The 24,769-nt window shown below is 37.9% G+C and overlaps 4 protein-coding genes across 4 annotated transcripts; 3 read left to right on the plus strand and 1 right to left on the minus strand.

The window, feature by feature from the left end:
* Positions 1-780: 780 nt before the first annotated feature.
* Positions 781-1,590, minus strand: LOC133309116 (uncharacterized). Its single transcript, XM_061509854.1, has one exon. The coding sequence runs from the start codon at positions 1,588-1,590 to the stop codon at positions 781-783; it is 810 nt and encodes a 269-aa protein (XP_061365838.1).
* A 5,571-nt stretch (positions 1,591-7,161) lies between these two features.
* LOC133309115 (ras-related protein RABA1b-like) lies at positions 7,162-12,686 on the plus strand. The gene is made up of 2 exons (XM_061509853.1): positions 7,162-7,466; positions 12,106-12,686. Exons 1-2 carry the CDS (start codon positions 7,246-7,248, stop codon positions 12,536-12,538), a joined length of 654 nt encoding a protein of 217 aa, XP_061365837.1. The 5' UTR covers positions 7,162-7,245; the 3' UTR covers positions 12,539-12,686.
* Positions 12,687-15,664: 2,978 nt separating this feature from the next.
* On the plus strand, positions 15,665-17,104 carry LOC133309117 (uncharacterized). The gene is made up of 3 exons (XM_061509855.1): positions 15,665-15,817; positions 16,035-16,756; positions 16,876-17,104. The coding sequence occupies exons 1-3, from the start codon at positions 15,665-15,667 to the stop codon at positions 17,102-17,104; spliced, it is 1,104 nt and encodes a 367-aa protein (XP_061365839.1).
* Positions 17,105-17,503: 399 nt separating this feature from the next.
* LOC133309118 (uncharacterized) lies at positions 17,504-20,125 on the plus strand. The gene is made up of 3 exons (XM_061509856.1): positions 17,504-18,313; positions 18,472-19,042; positions 19,464-20,125. Exons 1-3 carry the CDS (start codon positions 17,504-17,506, stop codon positions 20,123-20,125), a joined length of 2,043 nt encoding a protein of 680 aa, XP_061365840.1.
* The last annotated feature ends 4,644 nt before the right edge of the window (positions 20,126-24,769 follow it).

Genomic DNA, 24,769 nt, shown 5'->3' on the forward strand with positions numbered 1-24,769 from the left:
GGCCTCGGTATTGTTTCTTCTCTCATGTCGAGTTCAACCACATTAACAGGCTTCCTTGAGTGGTGAGGAATTATGTTTTTGCCGAGTTTACCCCCCAGATGAATCCGGGGTGGACTCGAATGTCCGTCTTCATTTTCTTTGACAGTGTCGAAATAGCATCCCCTGGACTCCTTTTGATCTCCACAAACAGTAATTATTTCATTCTTACAGCTTACCATTTTTATCTTCTGGTGCTTTGAAGAAACCAGCATGTCCCACTGGTGTATGTTGGTCTTACCATAATTATATTATATTCTGATGAGAAATCAGCCACTATGAATCTCACCCTTTCTGATTTGAACGCTTCTTTGGTTCCCAAGGTCAACCTGAGATCTATGTAGCCTTTAGGAGGTGTATGCTCTCATTAAAAGCTATCAAAGTTGTTTTGCAAGGTTTGAGGTCCTCCTCGTCCAGGTTCATCTTTTTGAAAACATCCCACAGTATGATGTCGGCACTGCTTCCTGCATCGACAAAAATCTTTTTAACCCGGATATTTACCAAGGTTTCAGCAATGACTAATCCGTCTACATGTCCTGGCAACACACCATGCATGTCCTCCTTTGTAAAATACGACAAAGGAGTATCTGGTTTGCTTAGGTCTTCTTTGAATTTGGGACGGTCCCTAATAGAGAGGACCTCTTTCAAGTACTTTCTTCTTGCACTTACAGTGTCCCCTCCTCCTCCAAGGGCTCCACTAATTACATTGCAATCGAATTTCGCTTCCGGGAATTCATCAGGGTTTCAATCATCTTTGTGGTTCCTTTCCTCCTTATTTTTCTTTTCAGGAACCAGACTTTTACTTCTATTTCTATTTCCCGATTTCCTTTTGTTGTTTTTGGAGCCTTGAGTTTTGATCATATATTGGCTTAATCTTCCATCTCTCACGAATTTCTCCACAGCATCTCGGAGATCCCAACATTGATCAGTTGTGTGACCCGGTCCATCATGAAAAGCACAGTATTTGGACTTGTCCAGACCTCCTCTGTCGAATATGGGTCGTGGTCTCTCTACTTTCTTCATCTCCGTCATTGCCACTTCTCTCCAGATTTGAGAGCGTGACACATTCAACGGTGTATATTTTTCATACCTTCCAACACGATCTCGGTTATCTGGGATTCTGGCCCTAGGATCTTTTTTCTTGTTGTCGATTCGTTCTTTTCCTTTTGGGGTCGAGCCTCTTCTTCTCGGGCTAATTCTTTTACCCTCTTTAGATTGCGCATTTTCAATCTCCATTTGATCGAGTTCGAGGTACTTCTTCGAACGATTTCTAAATTCTTCCAACGTCCTCACTCGGTCCTTATAGACCGACTTGGCTAGTCTGGATGCACCGTCCAAACCAGCCACAATGAGATGTACATGGACATTTTCTTGTAATTCGGGGACTTGCAATGCAGCGTCCTTGAACCGGTTGAGGTACCTCTGGAGGGTTTCTCCGGGTTGTTGACGTATCTTTCCAAGTGCGAACTCGGACTTTGGATGTTTTTTGTTGATCGCAAAGTTTAAGAGGAATTTTTTTTCTGAATTCCTCAAAGGATCTGATGGAATTAGCATGAAGAGTTGAAAACCATGCCTGTGCTGCCCGAGTTAGGGTTATGGAAAATATCCAGGATATGAGGGGTTCATCAATTCCTCGGATATATATGTTCGTGTCGAAAGCATCTATGTGGACTTGTGGATCTTGACTTCCATCGTACTTTGGCAAGCGTGCCGAGTCGAAATCCTCCGGGAAAAAGGCGTTCACTATTTCACCAGTGGAAGGGCTATTATTATACTCCCCCTGCTGTACTTCCTTCTGTACCCACCGGATTCCACGCGCCCTCTGATAATCTGAGCATTCTGGTTGGGGTGGAACCCATCCCGGTCCCTCTGCCCATTAACTTATGCTAGATGGTTTTGAGTCATGGCCTGTATAGTAGCGTTTTGGCCATCCGCCATCTGGTTTTCCAGGTTCGGATTCGTTGTGTTCACCGGATTGGACCTTTCACGATTTTCCACCTCAGTAACCCGGTTTTGTTGAACCAAGTTGTGATTTCCTTCCCGGCCATTGGCACGCTGGTCTTCCCCTGGTCCATTTAGCTTCGTTAAGCGCTGTTCCAGGTCGCGCATTCCCTTAATATTTTCGTCTCGTATCGTTTGGAAATCTTGTTGCCCCTGAAGGTTATTATGATTTTCCATCTCTGCAACTCGTTGCATAATCGCATCAAATGCATTCTGAGCCAGCCGAGTGTCTGGATCGACTTTTTGGGCAATACGCGCGGCAAGATCCTCAAGGAGTTGGGAAGGGTTGTTTCTTACTGGAGCAAGAATTGGATCAGCACCCCTATCTCGACGCGCTGGAGTGGACCCGGTGTCCGAGATGTCTTCACTGACATGGACATGGTCATAGTCCACGTCATTTCCAAGCTGGTTTTGAGGCTGATTTACCTCTTCCAGAACTGGATCCAGCGGTTGATTCTGGTTTTGGGGTAGCTGCTGGCTACTACTCCTTGTTTGGATTGTCATTCTTCATCAGATTGGTGGGAACTTCAAATTCAGAGTAGAATTCTCCACAGACGGCGCCAATGTTCTGTCCTTGGGACAGAGATGTCCAGCCCAATAGGCTGGTATGTTTCTCTTGGATCTAGTGCCCTCTCCAAGGTATCTATGAAGAAGATACCCTTGAGTCAAGTAGATCACTGCGCACAGAATACTGTAACGGCGTTAGCCAATGGGATGTGTGTGCGCGCACAATGATAGCATAACAGTAAGAGAGAGTGTAACGTACCTTTAGGGTTTACCTTGTATTTATAGAGGTTACCTGCGGGTAGTGTGGATGGGCCTTTGGTGCCTTTGGTAAGAGACCAGACCTGCTTGCTATGCTGTCGTATTAGGATTAATATCCTTGATGGATATCTATCCATTATTATTATTGATTCAGATCTTGGATTGTCCCTTGTTGGGCCTATCACTTAATGGGCAGGGGTATGGGTCCATAACAGTTCCTATTAAACTTGTTACAAGAGTTTTTTTTAGGATTTTCGGAAAACTGAAACTGATAATCTTATTTATCCACGTTTGGTACAAGATTTTTAAAATTTTCTCGAGAATATGATTTTCTTATAATTTTATTTTGTGTGTGAATTCTTTTGAAAAAACATCCAGGAATACCATCCAGAAAGTGGTATTTTAGGATTTCTATGGCAAGGGAAAATTTAATACAACTAAACATAGCATCAAGAAAATTAACCTAATATTCCCAGGAATATGTTAGTCTACCAAACAACTTTTTGCTAACATTCTCAGAAAACTCATTTCTCATCATATTCCTGAAAATCGTGATTCTCGGATAAAAAAATATTTGCTCCTCTACCAAATGCTCCCTTGGTGAAATCTTTTTGTTTTTAGGTTTTTAGTGAGAAATTTAATATATTTTTACGAAACATTTCATTTTTATTGTCCTTTATCCATCTTCGTATTCCTCTCTATTTGGTGGTATATTTGCTTCGAAGAAAGTGAAATTAACGGGGAGAACATTTTTATTTTAAAAATCAAGAAAGTCACATAATGTTTGTAAAAATAAATAGAGTAAATATCTTTTTTGGTCCTCAGCAAATTTCATGATGCCTGTTTTAGTCCCTAGCAAATAAAAAAGCCTATCGTGGTCCTTAAAAAATGCAAAATGGACCCATTTTAGTCCTTTTGAGGACTAATATGGTTTTTTTTTTAAATTTGTGAGGGACCGCGATTTCAACTAAATGAGTCTATTTTGATTTTTGTAGGGATCTCGATGGGCCTTTTTATTTGCTAGAGACTAAAACGGGTATCGTAAAATTTGCTGAGGACTAAAAAGGGTAATTACTCAAAATAAATAAAAGATGATCGAAAGCTTTGATGATAATCTATTTAAATGACAATTTTACCACAATTCCGTAGATGTAACACGTAAGAAATGACAATTTCAATATTTTTTGTGGACATTTTTATTTGCAACAAAGCGTCGAAGGATGAGAAAAAGTGGAAAAATCGAAATCTTAATTGGCGTTTGGCATGCACGTAAAGTCAATAATTTCTCGGAGTGGATCATCTCACGTGAAAAGTGATCATATTATTTGATCATAACTATTTATTTATGATAAAATATGATAAAAATATATATAATTTTTAAATAAATAATTATGATTAAATAACATGACCACTTCTCTACGTGATAAGAAAATCTATTCCCATAATTTCTACCAGTATTATAATTTTTTTCGATGTAAGCGCTCTCTCTCTCTAGATATACAAATGGCAAGCATTTATGGTCTGAAAAGGGTTGAGGACAATTTCAAATGGCATTCTATTTCTGGTTATGTCTTTTGGCACATGCCTTTGCTGTTCTGGGGGCAGTGGCACCTCCAGTGTAGCCATGGACATTGCTGCCAACCCGATATTCCATGAGTGAACTTAACATGTTCAATTGGAATAAATTTTTGGTACTACTGCTGTACCCAGATTCAATACATCTCATCAATAAGAGCATTACACATTAGAAAAGAGAAGAAAAAAAATTGACAGAAAAAAAAAATTTAGCTGACATGTAATTATTTTATTGGTGGGATGTACTGAATCTTTAGTACCAGTAGTACCAAAGATTTATTATTTCAATTGAACTGCCCACACTATTCCCACGACTTATGTTGGCTCTCCCACCTTGCTTATATTTTCATAAAGGCGTTATTATATCTTTTGAATTCAAATTTCTTTAGAATAGGAATTTGTTTGAGCTAGAATAATTTTCTGATTTGTAACAGCTCATGCTAATTTATAACCGATTAGGCATTTAGTTTTCTAATTTGTAACATGCCACACATTTAATTTTCTGATTTATAACAACTCACATATATTTGTATTAAAAAGGCGTTGTCATGTACAACACATTTTTTATAGTGAAATGATACCTTTTTTTAATTAAGAAAACAAAATCACACTTCATAAGATGACAAAAAGAAAACCCACTAAGAATGACTACTTAAAAGTAAAATACTTATTATATCAAATAATGATAGTTCAATTGACGTCAGAGAATTGAATAGATAGATGAGAGCACGTGTTCGATTCTCTCAATACCGTCTTTGGAAGGGTTAGTACTTTGGAAGGGGTTTAAATCTCGGGACTCGCCTCAAACCGGAATAGTCGCGAAACGATAAACGGATTAGAATATCTCCAAAAAAAAAAAGGTAAAATACTTAATACAAAAAGAAAATGTGTAAAGTACCTTTTGGATCTCAACTAAAATTACGGGACCCATTTTAATCCCTTAGAAAACAAATTGACTTGTAATACCTATTAAATTCAAAATTGTGGTCCCTCTGAAATTCAAAGAAGAGGTTACCCACGTCATCCCTCAAAATGACTAAGGGGGTGTATTGGATTATAATTTTAAAAGATTTTTTTGAGATAAAAAATCTTATAGATTTTAAAAGACTATTTAGAATTGGAGAAATTTTAAAGACTTTTTAAAAGACATTTTTTACAATCAAGATTTCATAAGATTGGATTTTAATATAATTTATAAGATTTGAAATTACAATATAAATTTTTAAGATTTTAAAAAACCATTTGAATTTGTAACAAACATTCAAAATTACAAGAGTCAATAAAAAAATAGCAAAGAAATGCAATGATATTAATAAAAAAGTAAAATCTAATATATTTTTCTCAATCAGTAAAATTCATGATAACATTTCATTTGGAATTTTTTGCAATTGATCTTGTAAATCTTGGGATTTTTGTTCTACGTGATGATAGTTTTCTAACCATATATCATATGCTTGTTTTCATTGAGTATTTCAAGAAAATTTTGAATCTGAATTTTCTGAGTTTTATTACATGAAAATTTAAAAAATTTCTCAAATTATTTTCAATCGATGCATTAAAATCTTAAATTGCTTTGAAAATTTTGAAAAACAAGTTTTTAGTGATCTATTGACACAAAAATTGTTTGAAATCGTTTCCTATAGCGAAGTAATTTCGTTCATGAATGTATTATTATGAAACATAGCGTTCATATTATGATAGTTTTAATCTTTTTTTAAATCGATCTTGTTTTATTGATCTAAAATAAAAATTGGTTTGAGGGATTTTGTTCATATGTTGTTTTCGTCTATTTTATGTTGTTTTTAATACATAAATCACACATTTTCGTACCAAAAAACTATGACCAATTAGCTTGAAAAATCGTTTTTAAACTTTCAAAAATTCTCAAAAATAGCTTCAAAATATGCTATTTTTTATATTAAAATCTTGTTGGGGTGTTGTTTGTAAGTTATTTTGTGATGAAAATCGGTCAAAAATATATTATTTTTGAGCTTTAAAGAAGCTCCCATGGCGGAACTCGGTTTCGAGCGGGTTGACCCACCAAAGGAAGAAGAAGACACTGCAATAGAGAAATCTCAAAAAATCCTAAGGGTTAGGATGAGATTGTGAGAGAGACATCTTAATTATATTTCTCACTAAAAAGTCACACGAAATCCACACCAATGGAAAATCCATTAAAATCGTAAGATTTTTGAATGTCACAATATTATTTTTTCTTTGTTTAAAATCCTGATTGAATAACAACAGATTTAGACGGACTCTAAAATAATCTTTTAAAATCCTAATCAAATACCAAATAACTTTTTTGTAATTCTTTAAAATCCTAATTGAATATTAATGGATTTTTTTTTCAAAAATAATCTATTAAAATTCTTTGAAATCTCATTTCAATACATCCCCTGAGTCTATTTTAAATTTCACAAAGACTATGAGTCAATTTTTCTTTTGAAAGATTAAATTGGATCACGTGATATTTGTTACCCAAAATATATTTTACTCAAAGAAAATTAACTAACAGTGCTATTATACGAGTTAATAATAGATGTTTTGAAAATTTGTATGTTCGAGAATCATTTTAAAACAAAAAGAAAATTATAGAAATAACTATTTGTTAAAAATAACAAAAACAAAATTAAGTAAAAAAAAATAGAATTAAAATTTTATTTTATTTTCTTTGAAAAGAAAAACTATTTTTTTTTAGACAAAAATATCACTTGGCATGATTTCTGGCGCTTTTTTAAACGCTTTCACCCTTCCCACTCCTAATTCACTGCAGCAACTGCAAAACAATCTCCTTCTTCTTCCTCCTCCACCTTCTCTTCTTTCTCTCTCTAGAAGCAAGATCTTCAAAGCAAGCTTGAAGCATCAATGGCGGGTTACAGGGCGGACGACGACTACGACTACCTGTTCAAGGTGGTCCTGATCGGCGACTCCGGTGTGGGCAAGTCGAACCTCCTCTCGAGGTTCACAAAGAACGAGTTCAACCTCGAATCTAAGTCCACCATTGGCGTTGAGTTCGCCACTCGCACCTTGAACGTCGACTCCAAAGTCGTCAAGTCTCAGATCTGGGACACCGCCGGCCAGGAGAGGTCATTTTCTCATCTGGGTCTTTCTTCTTTTCTCTTTCTTGTTTCTTCATTTCGCGTAAAAGAGATAAAAAAAAGAAGATGAAAAATCTCGCACCCCATTTTTAGTTTTGTGTTCGATTTGGCTTTAATTAGCTAGATTTATTAGCTTTCCTAGCTGGAATTGGAATTGGGTGATGAATGGGTATCTGGGTCGGTGTAGGGTTGAGCTTCGTGTAGCTATTGTGTTATTATGGAAGGTTAGTTTTTATCAAAAAGATCTAATTTTGTTTCGTGTCAAGTTGCTGGTATAGTGTTACTTGACTTGGATTTTCTTGGGTCGGTCATGTTTGTCTTTTTGTAATCTTCTTTTCCCTTTTAATTTTTTGAAGCTTAGTTGGGTGGATCGTGATCCTGTGATGCTTGAACACCTTGAATGTGATCCAATTTAATTGCAGTGTATAAGTTGCTAATCCTAAAACTTTCTTACTGAAGTCAATGTTTTTTCCTCTTTTGAACTCCATTTGTTGACTTAAGTTAGTAAGTTTCAGATTTATGAGGTTAGCAGTGCAATTGGGACAATTTTCTAATGGTGTTCGATTTTGATGATTTATGCCCTATAATAAAATATTCATTTAATTGTTTAATTTGTTTTTCAGATATGATGCAAACTTTAGGTCTCAATTGTTAACTAATTTAGGAAGTTATGTAAGACTTAATAATCTTCATTGAAGGTAAATCAATATTTATAGTATTAGGAATTCATCACATAGGCAGAAGACCTAACTCAATCATGGGCGTATTAAAAAACACTTTATGTTTAGAATCATGTTAAGTTGAACTCAATTAATCCTCAGTCAAATTTAGTCCAGTTCGCATTATATTTATCTTTTATGAATGTACGTGCCCAGTTCTTGCTGCTGCTTTATGATTTTCTTTCTTTGGGAAAGACTTTACTGTTTTAGAAATGTGGTAGATACTATCACGGAGAATTGAAAATCATAAACTTGAGTATGTATAGTTTGAGAAAACAATATAGAAACAGAAAGGCCCATGTTTTGTTGTTTTGAACCAGAATTTTTTCCCTTCTGCAGTTTTGTTGAATACTATTCTATTGCTGACAGGTGTCAAGTATATTGTTAATAAAAATATTTATTTTTCTGTCTTTAATGATAATTTATGCTTTATATGTATCTGTTAGTGGATATTTCATCTGGGCTTAATTTTTATTAGTTCATTCACTTTGATATTTTCTTTATGACATGACATTGGAACTGTTGCTTAAATCACATAACTTGTGGGCTTAGATTCAAGTGTTATCGTTGTGTTGAACTGCTGCTTTTGCATTTCTACATTATAAATTTATAAGGATCTGAGATGTTGATATTAGTGGGTTTGGTTGGCCTTGATCATCTGTAATCTCAGCCAAACAGTGGCCTAAGTCAAGCATACAAAAGCTCGTTTGAGCCTGTTTGTTGCAAAGTATGTAATGTAATCTAACAAATTTATTTGGAAACACATTATATAATCTTCTTCAAATTGGTGAAGCAACAGGGAATTTTAATAACTGGTCACTGGCTTGATCTTCCTTTTACCTGGGGACAGAAGATTACTTTTCTATTTCCAATAATCAACTTATCAAGAAGTTGTGAACTTGTATCACTTAATTGAATTGCCGATTCAACCATAGTAATTCATGCTTCAAAGGACTAGGTAGTTGACGATTTGCTAAGCCCCACCCTCTCTCATTTACACTTCAATATAGCATTGACCTGAAGTAATTTTGAACTTTTGTGGTCTTTGTTTGCATTCAGTGTCACCATTAAGTTAAGCATCAAACTTTGTTAAACAGATGCCTCTAAACTAGAAGTTACTTTTATGCTTTCAATTTGATGGAACATGTCATGGAAGATCTCTTGCAAAGAAGTAAGTTTGGACCTTTCTCTTGGCCCACCTGATATGGATGTTTACATTTTAAGTTGAATTTTGAAGAAATAATTGTTGGAATTTGTATCTAAATCCTATGGGTTATGAATAAGAAGTGGGTTGAGGAAGGAAAGAAAGAGGGAAGTTGATGGGTTATAAGCTAAGAAGTCCCACATTGGATAAGTAAGAGGTGGAAAGGTATATAAACTCTCACCTCACAATACTAGATTGTCCCTTGGGGTACTACACATTTTGTGGAGGAGAGACGACTTAGGTGGGCATTGGTCCACCACACACGCGCCACCGCCGTCCGGCTCGGTTAAGTCAGTTGCGCATGTTTGTGGAATAAAAATAATTTTTTATTAAATTATTTTATTATTTTTTGTCCAATCATTGCTTCCCTCCAAAATTCAAACTGAAACGTTGCTTCCCGCCTGAACCGGTTCTTTCCTTTTGATTTTGTTTTAAACCGAACCGGTCGTACCACTTCACTGCTGTCAGTCACGGCGGTTCATCATGTCCGGTCAGTGGCTATATATAGACACTGACCCCTTCACAAAATTATTGAATTTTTATATAGACACTGACCCCTTTAGAAAATTATCAAATATTTTGCACCGTTACTTTGCTAGATCTTTTCTTCATCCATGCATGCATGCATCCATACTTTTTGGTGTGAATCGTTAGGCATCCTGTTGTGTTCGTTCGGGCTTTTGATCGATAGTGCCTTCGTTCTGAAGATGTCAATTCGTTCTATTCTGAGAGACAAGTGTTCATCAACCTTCGGCATTAGTGAGGGAATAAATTGTCTTAAGATTGTTGTAGAAGACAGTGGGTGAAAATTCACCTATAAATTTGAATCTGTGTATGATACCAGAGATAGTAACTAACGATATAATTAAAGTGCAATAAAACTTTAAGAACGGCTCGAATTCCTCATCATATTCTACATACTTTTATATCTGATCAAGTTTGCCCATTCTTAAATTTTTATTGCAATTTAATTATACCGTTAGTTACTATCTCTGATATCATACACAGATTCGAATCTATAGGTGAATTTTCATCCACTGTCTTTTACAACAATAATTAATATTACTCCTTGGAGATTTCATTTTATGTTATTTGTTATGATACACTTAATGCATCTGATAAGAACCTTGAGATACACTACCCCAAAAGCTAGCTCAAAAATGTAGGACTTCAACTCTCATACATTCCAAATGGGTTTGTAACATTCCACCACACTCCGCAGCCCCGGCGCCCATGCGGGCTGGCTTTATGCTAGTCTTTTACTAGCCCTGGGCGAACACTGCAATGCCGGTGTTACCACCCGCGCCGCTCAATTGCAATCGGGAGACATAGTGGAAGACTCTGATACCATTTGATAAGTACCTTAAGATACACCACTCCAAAAACTAGCTCAAAGGGTGGTAGTGTCCAAGGCTTTATAAACTCCACATTAGTTTCCCATACAACCAATGTGAGACTTCAAGTCCCATACATTGCAAATGGGTTCGTAACAGCATCTTACATAAAATGAAAGAAGTTGCTAGTATCCTGGGTTTTGGAAAAGACTCTGGCTGGATACAAATTGTGTCTGGAAATTATTGTTGAAACCTTACTTGAAGAATCATTTGAGAGTTGGTAATTGACTGAGTGTCCCAATTGGAAACTTGATGGGTGCATTTGAAAGGCTGATATTATAAAGCTATAGGGATGTGTGGCAGACATAAATAATACAATATTCGGGACAACACTTTGCTTGATATTCATATTATTCTACCAGTGGCTTTGTTGAATCCCAGTCCCCCCCGCCCAGCACTTACATTATTATTATATACCTTCTATAGATATATTCATGAAGTCATGCACTTTTCCAACAAAACTTGGGCTAAATGGAATCTTTCCCCCCTTAGGAACAAAAAGAAAAGGTGGGCAAGGAAAAAAAGAAAAAGAAAGATGCCTTCATTTTTATTTCATTTTCTGCTACTGTGTTTAGTGAGTTGATTTTGCTCACACACCATTAGAAAATCTAAAATACAAAGTGAGATACATGGTGTAATTAATGATGTGCAATTTATCTTAGTTAAGATCAAGGTATGCCTCCCATCTTCCTCAATTTATATCAACAAAAAAAAATCATAATGAGTGTGTGCACTTTTTCAGTCTTTGTATGCCCTAATGACTTTATATTGATTCTAATTTTTGTTTTTAGTAATTACCAAATATGTAATTATCCAACATAAAGAATATTTGGTATGTGTATAACTACAGGGAATGGATCCTCTCATGTTAAATAAAACATAACATGGTCGTGTGGGAAAATCATAAATATACAAAGGTGGATCAATAGTGATAAGGGAAGAGAGAAAAAAAATATTGAAATAGGTAGTTTCATCACTGGTTATTTACCTTTGGATGATTGTTATTTCCTTACATGACTATATCATGTTTTATTTAACATGAGAGGGAATCGATTTCCGTAACTTCAAAATATTCATGCTGTGTCACCGAGACACTGCTTAGTCCAATCTTGTTTTTTGTCCCTTTAATTTATGACCACTTAAATGAACATGAATTTCAATTGTTGCTTAACAATCCTTGATGCTAATTGTTATGAATTATTATGTTTATAACTAGCCAAACCTGTATATTGTTGACATATAGCTCTGGCCCATATTTTACTTTTCCACCAAATTGCATGCTTTTTAACTTACATTGTTTCTCTCTATAGGTATCGTGCAATCACCAGTGCTTACTATCGTGGGGCTGTAGGTGCACTTCTTGTGTATGATGTCACACGCCATGCAACATTTGAGAATGTTGACAGATGGCTGAAGGAATTGCGAAATCACACTGATTCAAACATTGTTGTGATGCTTGTTGGCAACAAATCAGATCTTCGTCACCTTGTAGCTGTATCAACTGAAGATGGGAAGGCTTATGCTGAAAAAGAATCACTGTACTTCATAGAAACCTCAGCTCTTGAGGCAACTAATGTAGAGAATGCATTCTCAGAAGTTCTGACTCAGATATACCATATTGTTAGTAAGAAAGCAGTTGAGGGGGCAGAAAATGGAACTGCATCTGTGCCTTCCAAAGGAGAGAAAATTGATCTTAAGAATGATGTGTCTGCTTTGAAGAGAGTTGGTTGTTGCTCAAGCTAATAGCATATATTAGACTTGTTGTCTAACGTTAAAACCATGTTTCATGTTCAATAGGATCTGGGGAAGCAAGTTGTTGGCTTCATGGCTAGCCTTAATTATTTTGTTATTATAATTATTATTATTATTATTAACATCATTGTTATTAGTTTCTAAAATGTTTTCACTAGCAAAGTTTCGAGCTTAAAATTCATTGGATCTATTGTTTCTTTTTCTGTTACCTCCTAGACTATTCTGCTGAACAAACTTTTTTATGCCAACTGGTTTGATCCCTGGGCGTTACACCGGCGTGTAAAAATACTTTGCTGCACTGAAATTTTTGTTTATAAATTTTGGTAGATTGAAATGATCTTCTTTTAATTCAGAAATGAAATTTTCACATTTAATTAATGGGTTAAAGACTTCTCATGTTATATGAGAAGAATATTTTTTTTTTACATACACAATAAACATGTGGGTCACATTGAAAAGAGGTATGAAAAAAATTTCAGTGTGAAAAGTCTTTAACCCTTAATTATAATGCCAAAACAGATTAGCATATGAAAAAAGAATGACATTATCACTATGTGGCAATAAATTTGTTATTGAATGAAATCATCAACTTCTAAAAAAGAAAAAGAATAACCAACAAAATAGAAGTTGCTAATTTGCTGTACCATCATGGTTATAAATTGGATTAAAAGTTATGCAACTTGCATGCTAATATCAAGCAAGTTTACATGCAAAATACACGGTAACAACTACAATCTAAATATTAATGTCATGTTACTCAACTTGCTACTTGAATGTCATTGTTAAGTACATTTTGATACAAAATACATAGTAACACTACAATCTAAATATTAATCTTGAATCACTAGTCACTTAGAGTTGAGACCTAGAGGTGTTACTCGGTTCATACTTCACTCAAATAATAATAGCATTTAAGTGTGGCATACTTAAGTAAATTTACAAGTTACAACAGGCTTCTGGGAACTGTTTTACTCATATCAATCTCAAGCTCCTTGTCCCAGTCTTACGGGAAACTCTATCTAGTAAGAAACATTTTTTTTTTCTCAACTCGAATTGTGTCATATCATCTCATCGGAGATGCTTCATCTCGTTAATTCATAATCTTCTCCTTCAAGGAATTATCTCTTTCTTAAGCAGTTTCATTTACTGAATATCATTCTTTTCCCATAATAAAGCATCCATATACATAATTGTATGCACCTAACCCGTCCTCTCGTTAATAACTACGACATTCTAACATGGATTCCTTGAAATTTGTAAAACTTAACAAGTCAATCTTGGTTCATATTAAATCTATTTCCAATGGTAAACTAATTTTTTTGAAAATGGACCTTTTAATATATTTACTATATAATTTAATATTAATTTAATTTAATCGGTTGAATCAATGATCCATCAATCTACTATCTTGACTGGATCGATGATCTGTTCAAGTTTAATAACATTGACTTAAACTACCCAAAATATTTATGCTAAAAATATTAATTCCTTAAATTTTTAGGATTATGAATTTATTTCAAAGAGTCAATAAGCTATATTTAAGTTGAGGGTAGCAAAAAATGGGTTAGTTAGGCGCATATATGAACGCGCACAAAATTTTTCTTTCTGCTAGGGTTTCTTCTTTGAGAACTTTTGCTGGATCTATGGGGGATACAAAGGTGAGTAGCAATGAGATTTTGTCCATGTCTAAGAAAAGTACGAAGCGAACGAAATGTGGGGAAGAAATTCCGATGGAAACACGGATGAGAGATGTGGTGAAGAAGTTCCAAGCTGGTGAGGCTGTGCATGATAAGCAGAGGTCCTTCGCTGAAGTTACAGGGGTGGAAAATGGAGTGTCAGGAGGAGCTATCCCCTGGTTATTAGAGGAAGAGGAACCAGAGCTGGAACCTCTAGACCCAAATCTGGGAGAGATTTCAGAATGAGGATTCCAAACTATAATAAGGGAAGATGGATCTGTGGAAATAAAGAGCAACAGAGAAACTAGAGCTAGAATGCGTCAGCGTTGGAAGAATGCATTAATAGTTAAGCTTCTGGGCAAGAAGATCGGTGTTGGATTCATGAAGAAGAAGCTAGAGGCTCTTTGGGCTAAGGCTGGAAGCATAACAGTGGTTGATCTAGGGAATGAGTTCTTCTCTGTAAGATTCAGCAGTTTGGAAGACCTTAATCTAGCCATAGCGGGAGGTCCATGGGTTATTCTTGGCCATTATCTAGCAACTAGAAAATGGGAGCCTTGCTTCGATCCGGATAGGGTGAACATCCATAAGGTTGCAGCCTAGGTTCTCCTTCCAGGTATTCCTCAAGAGTATTGCGAATTTCCTTTTCTGAATCATGTAGGAACAATGATTGGTAAAGTTCTAAAAATGGACAAAACAACCTCAACTAGAGATAGGGCTCGGTTTGCAAGGGTTTGTATAGAGATTGATCTAGCCAAACCTCTGAGAGGGGAGTACATTCTGGATGGCTGCAGGAAGAGAATGGAATATGAAGGACTTTTTAATTTGCTTAAAGTGTGGTCCGTATGGCCACAATTCAAACTCCTGTCCAGACTTCGCCAAATCAGCTTCAATGGTGAATCCTGTAGAGACTGCTAATCAGCCAATGGATAAACCTGGTCCACAAGGTGTAGGACCTTGGATTGTGGTTCAGTGCAAGAAGAAAGGAGTTCAAACTCCTCAAAGAAATGATGTCAGAACCAATAGATCGTTTGGGGAGGATATTTCCAATAAGAAGAATGTTTTGGGTTTAAAGACTGGAGTTAGTGGTGGAAGAAGTATTTTGAAAAATGCTCTTGAAAAGGTTCTAGAAGATAATTCACCTAATCCTTTGGTGAATAAGGAAAATGTGTCGTTGATTAACAATACTCAGAATTCTGAGGTGGGGATGAAGTTTACAGCAATGGCTTCTAATCCTATTAAGAAGGTCTCAGGATTTAAGCAAGTTGTGTCTACTTCTAAGAAGTCTTCTACTAAGGCCCTATCAGCTAAGGGCAAGGGGGTTTCCCACTCCCCTTCTCCCAATCTGGTTGCTAGCAATAGCACATGCCTGCAAAAATCTTATCAGAAGCCTTCTTAGGATCCTTTGGAGCCTCAAAAAGGAAAGCTATGGGGTGACTTGATGATGGCTGCTGAATCTTCATCTGAAGAGATCCTCTTGGATAAATCCAGAACCATCCATCCGGCTAGTAATTTGCTCAATGGGAAATGCTTGAAGGACCCTGACCCCCCTTATCTAGATATAGGGAAGTTCAAAAGAGGGTTGAAGCTCAATCTGGTATGGAAATGGAACAATCTCTTTGTGCATCCCTGACTATTTCTGTGCATGGTATATGTGATTCAATGTGTAGAGAGAGAGAGAGAGATGTTGATATCCAGGAGGCTTATGTTGTAAGTCAAGAGACAAGTAGCAAGAACTTAGTAATCTTGCAACAACCCCAACCTTCTCCATGAATATTCTGACTTGGAACTGTAGAGGTACTGCAAAAAATCAGTTTAAGAGTACCTTCAACAGATTTCGAAAGAAGTATGGGGTTGATGTGGCTGCCATTTTAGAACCTAGAGTAAGTGTTAATAAAGCTTTGAGTATTATCCGTAGTTTGGGATTTACCAGTTATATTATAGCTGATGCACATGGTTATGCTGGTGGAGTTTGGGTTGCATGGGATCCCAATGATGTGAATATTTCTCTTATTAGGAAACAAGACCAATTTATTCATTGTTGGGTTGAGTTTCCTGGTAAGGAAGGATTCTGTTCGACAGTAGTGTATGCAAGTCCTCAAGAGGAAAAAAGAAGAGTGCTTTGGGAAGATCTGAAGCATGTAGGAAGGAGTATGAATGACCCTTGGATGCTGTCAGGGGATTTTAATGAAATTTCTTCTGTTTCTGAGAAGAGAGGAGGAGGACCAGTAGATGTTAATCGATGCAATAGATTTAATAATGTCCTGGATGCTTGTGGGGTCATGGATTTGGGAGGTGGAGGTAATAGATTTACTTGGAAAGGGCCTAAATTCCTTCACTTGGACATGGTGTGTAAAAGGTTAGACAAAGCAGTTGCCAATGATTTATGGAGAGCTTGTTTTGATGAAGCAGATGTCTTGATTCTTCCTAGAATTTTCTCAGATCACTGCCCTGTTTTAGTTAGATTGGAGAAAGAGGAAACTAGTTGGAGGGAGAGACCTTTTAGGTTTATAGCTACCTGGCAAAATGATCCCAGGTTTAGCTTTTTCCTTAAAGCTAACTGGGATCCTGATTCCAATTTTCTGGATAGTTTACATTCCTTTATCCTTGGGTTAAAGCCTGGAATAATAATGTGTTTGGGTTCACTTATTATAGAAAGAACATGGTGATAGCTCGGTTGGAGGGCATCCAAAGGCAGCTCAGCTTGAATAACAACTACCAACTAGAAAAACTAGAAGCTAAATTTAGAAAGGAATTATCTGATATTCTGGACCAAGAGGAGCATATTTGGTATCAGAAATCGAGGGGAGAATGGATAAAAGGTGGTGACAGAAATACTGGGTTTTATCACACTAGTACTCTGATTCGAAGGAAGAGAAACTAGATCATAAAACTCCAGAATAATAATGGTGGTTGGGTGTCTGGAGAAGGATAACTAATTGAGCTAGCTAGAGGTTTTTTCACGAAACTTTTTAAGGAGGGCTCTGTTGAGTCAGAATGGAGCCAAACAAATTACTCCTGGCCAACCATCAAGGAGGAATTTAATAATCTTCTAACTCTGGATATTTCTTATGAGGAAGTAAAGAATGCATTCTTTCAAATGCCTCATATGAAAGCACCAGGACCTGATGGATTTCCAGCCTTGTTCTATCATAGGAATTGGGATCTAGTCAAAAATCAAATTTACAATAGTATGAAGTTTTATCTCAACCATCCGGATCAGATAAAGGAGATTAATCATACCTTTCTTACTCTGATTCCTAAAGTTGATAGGCCTTGCATAATGAAGCAATTCAGACCAATTGCACTCTGCAATTCTGTTTATAAAGGGCTGAGTAAAATCCTGGCTAATAAGATTAAACCCCTCATTGGTGATCTTATTTCACCTAGCCAGGTCAATTTTATCCCTAAGAGAAACATTCAGGACAATATTATTATTGTTCAAGAACTTATTCATTCTATGCATAGGATGAAAGGGAAGAAGAGTTTTTTCTCTATCAAGATTGATCTAGAGAAGGCTTATGATAAACTCAATTGGGAGTTTATTAAATCTGTGCTGGAAGATCTGAAGCTGCCTGGAGATTTGGTAGCTGCCATCATGGGTTGTGTCACAAGTCCTTTTATAGAAGTATTGTGGAATGGTGCTAGAACTCAGGGATTCTATTCAAAGAGGGGAATAAGGCAAGGGGACCCTATATCCCCCTACTTATTTGTTCTTTGTATGGAGAAACTTACTCACCTGATTATGGATGAAGTGGGAAGGAAGAACTGGCATCCTATTAAAGCTGGCAGATCTGGCCCCCTGATTTCCCATTTAATGTTTATGGATGACATCATTCTTTTGGCTGAAGCTTCCCTAAGTCAATTGGATTGTATTACTAGCTGCTTGGAGAAATTCTCTAGAATGTCAGGCCAATGTGTGAGTATGGAGAAATCTTGCATTTATTTTTCAAAGAATACTTCTCAGGAGACAGTGGATTCTATTTCAAGTGTTAGTGGTTTTAAGATAGTCAAGAATATTGGCTGTTATTTGGGGGCTCTAATGAGACATGGGAGAATTAGAAGAGACCATTATGCTGATGTCATCTCTATAGTACAGAACAGGCTATAAGGCTGGAAATCCAAATGCTTGTCTTTGGCTGGTAGAATCACTTTAGCAAAGAGTGTAATTTCAGCTATTCTAGTATATCATATGCAGAACAGTACTCTTCCAATCCATGTGTGTCAAGATATTGAGAAACTTCAACGCAGGTTTATTTGGGGAGATACAGATGCAAAAAAAAAGCTTATTATGTGGCATGGGATCAGTTGTGTCGTCCAAGGGAGTGTGGTGGTCTAGGTATCATTAATCTTAGACTACAAAATGAAGCATTCGGGCAGAAGATCTCTCGACAGCTCATCAATGATCAAAACAGCCTATGGACCAAGGTTTTGCTTGGTAAGTATGGTAGGAAGCAGGATCCCAACAGAAGCCTAATTGTTAGAAAGAGTGACTCTTCTTTATGGAAGAACATTTGTTTAGCCAGAGATAAATTAGCTCAGCATTTGATTTGGGAGGTTGGTAATGGTAAATCTGTTCTCTTCTGGACAGATTACTGGGGAGGATGGAAAAATAATATGTATGATCCTTCTTTAGTCAAACCTCCAAGTTCTGATCTAGAATTAAAAGTGTGTGACCTTGTTGATCAAGAAACAGGTGGTTGGAATTGGAGCTATCTGGAAAACCGTCTTGATGAAGCTAATTTTGGAAAGCTGCAAACAACTCTTCCCCCTGATCCAAGTGGCCCAGATGACAAGCTTAGTTGGATAAGAAACAACCCAGGTAAATCTCTGGTAAGGAATGCATATTGCCAGCTTACTGACTCCAATTTGGGGAAAGATAAAACTTGATCTATCATTTGGAAATGGAAAGGACCATATAGAATAGCAATCTTCTTATGCCGGCTTGCTTGAATAAACTCCCTGTCAGAAATATTACTTGCCTTTGGAGTGGAGGGGAGATTCTATGCCCAATCTGCTTAACCAATCAAGAGACAATTATACATGTTCTTAGAGATTGCAAAAGTGCTAGAAGTGTTTGGGAGAGATGGTTTGAAGTTAAGATTCCGTGTTCTTTCTTTCAGAAGATGGTTTTGATTGGTTTAAACTTAATATTTGTAAGCCATTATCATCTAAACTTTGGCATTCTTGGAAGGAAATATTTTATGTAACTTGTTGGTTCTTATGGCAATGGAGGAATTCAGTGGTTCATGACGAGTTGTTCTCGTGGCCTAGTGATCCTATTTGCAGGATACTGAGTTATCTAGTGGAAATGAAGGAAAGTAGTAACGGTTATCCTTTTACCTCGAAGATAGACTCTCATATATCCTTTGGTGGCTTAGGACAACAAGTAGAGAAGGATACTATTAAAAATTTTGTTGATGGTGCTGTCAACTTAAATTCCAAAACAGGTACTTGTGGAGGATTCATTTGCACTTCTAATGGAGATTGGCTGAGTGGATTCTCCCTTAATATAGGCTCTTGTTCACCATTGGAAGCTGAATTATGGGGAATCTGGCAGGGGCTCAAGCTAGCTGTGGATTTGAATCTTCGTAAGGTTTGGCTTGGAAGTGATAGTAAGGAAGCTCTCCTTTGTGTTGAATCTCCACTTTCGGATGGCTTCTTATTCGTAACCAGGAAAATTAGTAGTATCATTCAGTTTTTTGATCATTTTCATATGGAGTTTGTCCCTAGGGAGTATAATATTTGTGCTGATAGTTTAGCTATGATAGGGTTCAACTGTAGGGGTGGAGAGTTGAAGTTGTTTTCCTCTCCCCCTGCAAGTATTTTACCTCTTTGGAGTGACCTTTGTAAATACCTGCTGATGGAGCATGTGTCTTTTAACATGCATCAACTTTCAATATAGTTTTCCTGGGCTAGGCCCTCCATTTTTATCAAAAAAATAGGTGAGGGTAGCACCTCATTCTCATCAAATCACAATCCCTGCTTTGGACTACTATATTAAAGCCCGTACATAAATCATTCACCATGGAAAAAGTATCATTAAAGAGGCTTACTAAGTCAACTATAGTTGCTCTGATTCATCTATGATGGCTCCTTAAAAGAAATATCAAGCCACCTATATCTGGAATCAATAAGAAATTTTTTGCCTCATAACGACTGGCTTGATATTGCCTCCATAAAAGCAATATCAAGCCACCTATATCTGGAAAGGTATCCCTCAAAATTGGTCATTTCGCCATTATAAATGCCAGTGTTTTAAACACAAGGCATCTTCTCATATATACTTGATCAGACCAAATACAGTATGGGCTGGCCAATATGTATTAGGCCAAATTACACATGGTTAAGATGTGAATGGAATTATTTTTCTTGGGCTTGGATTTGTTGTTGAGGATCAGTATGCCTTTGTCCTTTGCTAGCGCGATGAGTCCGGATGAGGGGGTACCTGCGAAGACACTCTGATGCTTAAGTCAGTATCAGAGGCAGGTGTATGTATGTGAATAATGAAATAGATAGATGTACCTGGGAGTGTACTATAACAGCCCGTTGTACACCGGTATCGTTAACATTAATTATGATATTAAGCGCAGTTACAATCACAGTAATTCATTTATAAAAATGCGAGTAAACTTTTTCCGTTTATTACGCGAGCATTTAAAACCTTAAAAAGCGTAATAAATAAGAGCTGTGACCGTAACTGTAAAATCTTTACGAAATAATTATTTAAACTAATATTATATCATATATTACATTTCTCAAGACACTAAGGGGTTCCCATAAACCCACTTAGCCTAAATCTCATTCTATCCATGTTTCATACTAAATGCCTTCACCTTTTTATTTACTCGAAGGATTATATACCTCTCCAATGTACGTCACTTCTTAATATGTTGTAGATTTATTCGTTAGCTTCGCGTGGGTTCAAACTGCGCTCTATTTGGAGCACCGTAGCCCAAGATATGAATTTTCTAAGAAAAGGGATGCTGATTCCACAGGACCCCCGCGCTGACAGCGCCAGAACCCGCGCTGACAGCTCCACTATTGCGCCAGAGACAGTGAGGACGGCGCCCACAGTGCCAGATTGGCGCCCATAGCGCCATGGTCACTTCCTCCCACTGATGGGTGGCGCTAATAGCGCCAACTTGGCGCCAAAAGCGCCGCAGTTCTGAAGGAATGCACTAAAACAAGGAAGATTCAACCTATCTTGGTATTTTACCCATAACTTGAGTTATACTAATCCTATTGACACAAACTTGGTCTTGTTGGAAAGTTAAAACAAAGATCTATAACTTCCATGAAGTCCAAGGAGTCCAATTCTATCATATAAAGGTGAGAATTGGGTAACATTCTATTTATATTTTAGAAATTTCGCCAGAGTATCCTTTGTTTTTCCAATAAATCCCAAATTTGCAAAAGTGTTCCCTAACCTCAATTTGTACCTAATAATCATTGGGTGGCACACAAGGATCAACAATGCCTTGGTTCTCTTACAACCCATTACAATTTATATCCAATTTAATCAGCATACATCAATCATGCTTACTTTCTCACTTTAACTTATTTCAATCACAAGATCCCATTTGCATGCATTCTTTGAATCATAAAGCATCATTCACATCCTAGAATGGGTCTATTGCTCTTTCCTCATATTACATACTTTCATATTACATCAAGTCTTCATATACAATTCACAATTCCTCCAAATGACATGTTACAAATTATAATTCTCCAAATACAATATAATGAAATAACCTCAAAATGAAACATAATACTGTTATGGACCAGAAAAAGGCCCACAGCAATATGAAGCCCAACCAACGTCAGCCCAGAGGAAAGCTCTATAAATAGGACTAAAGACCACAGGTATGACTGATCTCTCTAACCCTATTTTATTCAAGACATTACAGTGCACACACACACCCCTTCTGGCTAAAGTCATCATATAGTGTGTAGTGATCAGCTGTCCCCAAGATACCTAATTCATAGGTATCTAGAGAGAAAGCTCTAGATCCAACATCAAAGACCCGACCTTCTGTCGGACATATCTGCTTCAGGCAGAACATTGGCGCCATCTGTGGGGACCGAACCCACGACCACGTGGTCAAAAGCCGCGATGGTGAGAGCAACAAGAAGTGGATTTCGACAGCCGTCGAGATCGAATTCCAGAATCCAGCCTATTTCTCCAATTAGGGAGAATCCTCTGGATGGACGGCAGATAGATGCCGACGCCGTGCATGTGAGTGATGTGCATTCCCATTCGGCATCGACTCCAGCTGTTAACCAAGATGCTCCTTACGTGCAGGGTTTACAGCCAATAGAGGAACAAATAGCAGATACTGCACAGGCACCGATTGGTGCAATTGCTGATTCGCGGGTAATAGATCTGGCAGTTGCCGCAGTGCTTCGGAGAATGCAGGAGATAGAGAGGAGACACGGGCTGGAAAGGGAGGAAGCTGCTAGACAAATGCGAGAGCTGGAGGCTCGAGTGGGTCGAGCTACCAACCTGAACCCGGAGCAGGCAATAACACGGGTTATGAAAGACCTACGGATTGCAGGCACCCAGGCGAACCCTAATGGGGCTCAGGCCCAAGGAAGAGGGGTTGGAAACGTCAGAAGTCGGCCTCAAAGAAGCACCCCCAATGTGGTCCATAATCAAGGACCCGAAGTTCTCAATAGGAACGGGGGACAAGAGAGACCGAACCTGAACCCGAACCCGAACGATGTATCTGGGGTCTACAGGAGGAAGTATCATAGGGGGCAATATAATGACAGCCCCTTCGCGGACGAAATTGTGAATGCACCATATCCAGAGAACCTAAATCTTTCTGAAATTCTAAAATATGACGGAACGCAAGACCCTCAGGTGCATTTGGATGCCTTTGATACAGCAATGTATATTAAGGGGATTGAAGAACCGCTAATAACCCGGTTATTTGCAACCACCCTGACAGGAGCAGCTCAGGCGTGGTTCTCCTCCCTGCCAGCGGGATCCATCAGGTCGTTTGAAGAGTTTGGAGGCAGGTTCTTGCTAAACTTTGCTACAAGCAAAAAACAGCCAAAGTCTGAATTTGCGCTGGGGAAAATAAAGCAGCAGCCTGGCGAAACCCTGCAGAAATATCTGGACCGTTTCAAGATGGCCGCGTTACAAGTTCCTGGGCTATCCAAAAATGTTCACCTTCATTTGGTGATTGTCGGCCTTCACGGATCTTCCAAGTTGGCCAAGTCCGTCTATAAAGACCCTGTACGAACTCTAGTTGAGTTCACTACTTGTTCCAAAAAATACTTGGAGCTCGAACAGATGCAAGTTGAAAACGCGGACCCAAGGCCGCACCAAAGCCAGGTAGAAAAACCTGAAAACCGAAGGCAAAATGATTTCCGGGGAAAAAAACTCGAAGAGAAAAATTTATCCAAAATAAGATTTGACAGGTACACGCCTTTAAATTCCTCCCGATCCCAAATCTGGAAGGAAGTGGCATCCACCGAGATGAAAATGGTGGACAGACCTTGGCCACTACTGAATCAAGCTGGGCTTGATCAATCACGGTATTGCGCGTTCCATGATGGCCCTGGTCACACAACCGAGGAATGTTGGGATCTTAGAGACGCAATTGAAAGATATATCAGGGAGGGAAAGTTGCGTCAGTATCTCATACGAACTCAAGGGTGGAAGAACAATAAGAAGAGAAAAGGAGGACAACCGATGAGCCCGAACCGAGAGAAGAAGTTCAAGGATGAAGGCTGAGGTAAGAAGCCGGCCAAAGAAGATGACGAATGCGTGGAGCCCGAGTTCGAATGCAATGTCATTAGTGGAGGATTTGGTGGAGGAGGTGATAGCATGAATGCCAGAAGAAAATACTTAAGAGAGGTGCTTTCAATTCGAGAGCAGCCTAAATTCAAGGCAGAGGAATCGGAAGCACCACGGCTGTTCTTTACAAAAGCAGAATTGGAAGATATCATGCCGGGGCACGTTGACGGGCTAGTCATCACCGGGACACTAGTCAACTGTAAAGTCAGGAAAATGTTCGTGGACAACGGCAGCTGTGCCGACATAATTCTCTGGCAGGCATTCCAGAAAATGAACCTGGATTTGGAGGATTTGAAGCCTTGCAACACGGCTTTGATGGCATTTAATGGCTGTGATACTATTCCTAAGGGATACATTGATTTAAGGCTCGCCCTGGGAACAAAGGAGGCTTACAAGACGGAAATGGTAAGATTCATCGTTGTCGACTTCCCATCAGAGTATAATGTGATTTTGGGAAGACCAACTATCCACGACTGGGATATGCTGGTCTCCACTAAGCATCAGAAGCTCAAAATGGTTGGTAAGCAGAATACGGTCATCACCATTCATGGAGACCAAAAAGAATCTCGGGACTGTTACTTTAAGTCAGTCAGAGCAATAAGCAGTCACCTTAAAACGCCAGGTGGGTTGAGCACCAGCGATAAACCGGAAGCCTCCAAGAAAGGAACTACACCGGTAAACATGATGGAATTGGACAAGAGGGATGAAAATCAGATCCCAAGACCGGAACCAGATGGGGAG

This window comes from Gastrolobium bilobum, unplaced genomic scaffold (genome assembly GCF_033153095.1).
Source record: "Gastrolobium bilobum isolate Gb01-03AN ecotype WA unplaced genomic scaffold, APGP_CSIRO_Gbil_v1 utg547, whole genome shotgun sequence".
NCBI lineage: Eukaryota > Viridiplantae > Streptophyta > Magnoliopsida > Fabales > Fabaceae > Gastrolobium > Gastrolobium bilobum.